The following is a 4,954-nucleotide window of genomic DNA, read 5'->3' as shown; positions in this document are numbered from 1 at the left end:
AGAGCTCTCCCATCAACTGGTTCACTCTCCAACTGCTGGTCACAGCAGAGACCAAAGCCAGGGGCCTGGAATTCAACACAGGTCTCCCACATGGGTAACAAGAGTCCAATTACTTGAGCTATCACCACTGCCTCCCAGGGTCTGCATTGTTAAGATGCTGGAGTCAGGAGCTGGAGCCAGCACTCCAATATGAGACACGGGCATCCTAAACAGTGTCTTGACTGTGGGCCAAATGCCATCCACCTCCACTTAATTTTTAATGGATCCATTTCCTCTTGCTTGTTCTCAAGTAAAATACTGTAAGTATAAATTCCAAAAGAGGGGCCGACGCTGTGGCTCAGTGGGTTAATGCCCTGGCTTGAAGTGCCAGTATCCCATATGGGTGCCTGTTCAAGACCCAGCTGCTCCACTTCTGATCCAGCTCTCCACTATTGCCTGGGAAAGCAGTAGAAGATGGCCCAAGTCCTTGGGCCCCTGCACCCACGTGGGAGACCCGGAAGAAGCTCCTGGCTCCTGGCTTCGGATCGGCTCAGCTCTGGCCACAGGGAGTGAATCAGCAGATGGAAGACTTCTCTCTCTCTGTCTCTTTCTCTGTAACTCTGTCTCTAAATAATTCTTTAAAAAATATGTCTCTCCCTCTCTCTGTAGCTCTTTCAAATTAAAAAAAATTGGCCGGCGCCGCGGCTCACTAGGCTAATCCTCTGCCTAGCGGCGCCGGCACACAGGGTTCTAGTCACGGTCGGGGCACCGGATTCTGTCCTGGTTGCCCCTCTTCCAGGCCAGCTCTCTGCTGTGGCCAGGGAGTGCAGTGGAGGATGGCCCAGGTGCTTGGGCTCTGTACCCCATGGGAGACCAGGAAAAGCGCCTGGCTCCTGTCTCCTGCCATCGGATCAGCGCGGTGCGCCGGCCGCAGCGCACTGGCCGCGGCGGCCATTGGAGGGTGAACCAACGGCAAAGGAAGACCTTTCTCTCTGTCTCTCTCTCTCACTGTCCACTCTGCCTGTTAAAAAAAAAAAAATTAAAACAAAAAATAAAGAGATCTAGCAGAATGACATGCTTTTATTTTACTGTCATGCATATAAGACAAATATGCCAGTGGTACATTTCCAGTTTGAAACAGCAATCGCACAAGTATTATGCAATTTTAGGAAAAGAGACACATCAATTACTAAGTTATTACCAGAGCAAATTATCCAAAAAAGCCACAGTCTTTGGCAGATTATTTTTCCATGAAACAATATTTTGACAACTCTGAAAATGACCAACTTATTCAAATTGTTTCTGAAAATACAAGGGAATTCAACAGAAACAAGAACAAGTTGAAAACTATTATAAGTATTCACATAAATCTTCATATTGCACAGGAAAGCAAAATTGTTAATTCTTCCAAATGTTCCCAATAGAAGGCAAAAGAAAGTCAGTACAGCTCAATTTCCCAAGCAGAAACAGAAAATAACAAGACTAAATATGAGTGCAACAAAGGTACAGTACTATTCTTCCACGTACATCAGGTCACATAAAAAACAAAAGAGAAAGCATGTAAAGTTGCACTGCACTTCTTTAAATAATCATTGTTTAGGCAGCATTTTTATAGAACCACCCCCTTCAATTCTATTTCCATCCTAAGAAACATATTATTCTTCCCATCACCACTAACAGATTGAATACCCTTTCCTAAAAGGCTCTATCAGCCAAGTCCTCATTCTTGGCCCAATTTTACCTGGTTCATTGATGCCTCTGCCCTTTTATGTAGTTTTCCCTAAATATGCACCCATCATAATTTCTTTAGTTCTTCCATCCATTATAAACCAGATCTCACCTTTCATTCCTTTTAGATTTGTCTTCCTTTGAGCCCTCCAGGATTTGCTAAAAGGGTTGGGGAGCTGAGAGGACAGCTGAGAGGGCAAAAAAAGCCCTAACAACTAACAACTTTACAGAGTAAATTCTCTTGAGCAACAACAAAGCCGAAGTAAACTAAAAAGCCTTTTTTTTTGCAGATGCTTCTATCAGTGTTTTGTTTTGTTTGTAAGAAATGGAATGAAGGGGGGAAAGAGGGATAGAGGGATCTTGGCAGCAGCCAGGGGGACAGGCATAGTAACAGGTAGTGTTACGAGATAATCAGTGCTACAGAAAGAGTGATTGCGAAACATAAATCATATGGAATGAGTGGGCCCCTGCTGCTCTCCCATGATATCATTAAGCCCCAGTAATTGTCCACAGACCATGAGCCTGTAATGCTGGATGCAGAGGATATGTAGAATGGGCTTCCAAACCAACCTAGAAATGCAGGTGGTAGTAACCAGAACAAAGGCCCTGGGAACAGAGTGTAAGCAGTGTAGATAAAGACAGTGCAATCTACAGCCATCATTTGCTTGGCTTTGCAGTGGTGTGAACCATAGCCATGCAGCACGTGTTATTAATGCAGAACAGCATGAAGGTCATGTGGAAGTAAAGCAGCATGCCCATGATGGTCTCAAGTTTGAGGTTTAGAGGAGGGAATATCCAGCAGAAGACAGGGTGAAGAAAGGTCAACAAGACAGACCCATCACTGTTACCCCAGCACAGGTCCAGCAGATAGTAAGAGACCTTGTGCAGCATTCCCAAGGGTAAGGGTTAACCTGACTGGAATCCAAAGGGCCTGGGGATCTCCACTGGCTCCCTAATTGGTCGACGTCTAGCTCTGCGAACACCTTCACGCAACAAGTAGTACTGCAGTGGATTTGGCCACAAGTCCTCTTTGATAATCTCAGCAATTCTGTCAGATTCTGGAAGGCTGTGGTCTGAAAACCAGGTGAAGAAACTGCAGATGAGGTCTTGGTTTCTACGGATGAAGGACTGGGGTTCATGTCCCCTGCGCCATATGATTGGCGTAGAAAGAGACACTACTCTCCCAGAGGATCGGACCTCGTATTCCTTGACAATCAGCTTATTTCTGAAGTAGGGATTTCTTCGAAAGAAGAACTTGAACTTGCAGCCAGTTCGGGGGTGTCTGAGTTCCTTCACCTCCAAATTGGATATGTACCTTAACATGTCTGCATCTTGGCCCCTAATCATGCCGGACAGCTGGGGATGGTTCCGAAAGGCAGTCATCCAGAAACCCGGGATGTTCTGAATGATGTAGTTTCTCCGCTCCAGGTAGTGTCGACGCATTCGCCCAAACTTCTGCTCCAGCTGTTGGAAGGCCCTGTCAGCCTGAGCATTCACAGTGTCCAGCTCCTGTTGGATGGCCTCCAGGGGGTTCATGCGCAGAACCACATTGAGATGCCAGGGCCCTGCCTCCTCCTTCACCTCCTCTACCACTCCGTTTTCCTCCACCACTTCTATTTCTTCACCTGCTGGCTTCTCCACCTCCATCTCCTCCGCCACTACCTGCTTCTCCTTCACGCCTTCCGTCTCCACCACCTCAGCCCTCTCCTCATCCGCGGCTTCTGAGAAGGAGGCACACTTTTCAATCTTCACTTCCTCCGCCTTCGCCCCCACCATCGCCTCACACTCCGACCTCTCTGCGCCACAGCTTTCGAGAGCCTTCTCCTCACCCTGGAAGACATCATCAAGCCTGCTGCGAGTTGCCACCACCATAGAAGCTGCTCCCAGTCTCTCTGAGGGAGGCGGAGCCTCTTCCCGCCCGGCCGTGATCGCTACGGGACCGCGACCCCCAACGACTCGGATCGGGGGAGCATGCCCACAGCTCGCGGGATCCCGGGGTGCGTCCCCCTCCTCTAAAATCTGGGGCGGCGGGAGCGCAACGGACCCCAAACTTCCCTCACCCGTCTCCGCCATCACCTGCGTCGCCTCGGTTTCCTCGCTGAGCCTCAGGCTCTGGTCCGGATCTCCAGGAGGATGTTCGGGAACAGTAAGGCCGAGGGACTGGGGGAGAGAGGTGCTCTCGACCCCATGCAGGCCGCTCATGTCAGCAACGGTTAGCCAGCGGCAGGGCAGAGTCTGTTTTCCTCACAAGCGCTGCGCTCAGAGATGCACTCCCCCTCACGCCCAACCAGCGCTGTCGCCCACCAACCTCCCCACGCAGGCGTCTCCGGGGCGGTGACGTCAGGGCGGTAGATCTCACCGCCTCGCGAGAACTCGCTGCGCCCGAGGATTGGCTCATCCGCTCCCTGCCGCCAAGCGTATTTTCCTAGTTTCGCTACTGAGTTTATCCGGTTGGAAAGGCAATTATATTTACGTAAATAAATGTAGGTCGTCCTCGAAGACCGACGGCAGTGACGACTTTTCTTTCAATGCATCAGGAAACCGCGTCCAGCATATAGGCAGAGTGATTCAAGGGACTTCGGTCCTCACACTGCGTGCCGTCCAGTGTCTGAAAACATGTTTTTGTGGTTTTCAGGGTTTTTTTGAGGCAGAAAGGTAAGTCTATTCCACTACTCCGTCTGGTTGGGATCAAAAATATTTTTAACCAGATGAATAGTGAAATGTTTCTCCTTCCTGAGGTGGAAGTGACGTGACCTTTACCCTCTCCTCAGCAGTTTTTTTTTTTTTTTAACACCAAAGTGATGCATATTATTTACTGCTGGTCTTCAATTTATAATCTGCATTACATCAGAATTTTATTTGCTAAATCTTGTTCCGTGCCCCTTCACTGTTAGAGGGAATGATAGCTATTTACAATGCCATAACTTTGATTTATTAACATGTTTAGTTCTGTAAGATAGGCAAGTTTGGATCCAATGAAATACCTATTCATGGCAATCAACCCAAGAGAGTTCATTTGAAACAGATGTCATGTCTTTGGTTTAGTTTGCTGACTTGTGAGTGAAAGTGGTGTTATCTTGGGGCCTCTACTCACCACCGTTGTTAAGAGGATAATCCAGGTGGTTTTGATGTAGAAAACAAATTTGTGGAATGCAACATGCAGCTGATTGACTTAAGGTGAAAAGCAGTTTTATGTACTGATTTGCCTTGTATGATAGGCTGATGGTCCCCAAAGAGGATCATGTGC

General features: G+C 48.1%; 1 protein-coding gene across 2 annotated transcripts; it reads right to left on the bottom strand.

Moving 5' to 3' along the window:
* Positions 1 to 1,041: 1,041 nt before the first annotated feature.
* Positions 1,042 to 4,432, bottom strand: TSPYL1 (TSPY like 1). 2 transcript variants are annotated; one of them, XM_008263395.4, is made up of 2 exons: positions 3,784 to 4,080; positions 1,042 to 3,537 (listed from the first exon to the last, which is right to left on the bottom strand). In XM_008263395.4, the coding sequence occupies exons 1-2, from the start codon at positions 3,907 to 3,909 to the stop codon at positions 2,614 to 2,616; spliced, it is 1,050 nt and encodes a 349-aa protein (XP_008261617.1). In that variant the 5' UTR covers positions 3,910 to 4,080; the 3' UTR covers positions 1,042 to 2,613. The 2 variants fall into 2 exon arrangements, with proteins under 2 accessions (XP_008261617.1, XP_002714774.1); XM_002714728.5 differs by having other exon boundaries at positions 1,042 to 4,432.
* Between the last annotated feature and the right edge of the window lie 522 nt (positions 4,433 to 4,954).

The sequence above is a fragment of the Oryctolagus cuniculus genome, chromosome 5 (genome assembly GCF_964237555.1).
Source record: "Oryctolagus cuniculus chromosome 5, mOryCun1.1, whole genome shotgun sequence".
NCBI classification, from domain to species: Eukaryota; Metazoa; Chordata; class Mammalia; order Lagomorpha; family Leporidae; genus Oryctolagus; species Oryctolagus cuniculus.
The sequence above is the reverse complement of the archived record's forward strand: the minus strand, read 5'-3'. Positions and strand labels throughout refer to the sequence as shown.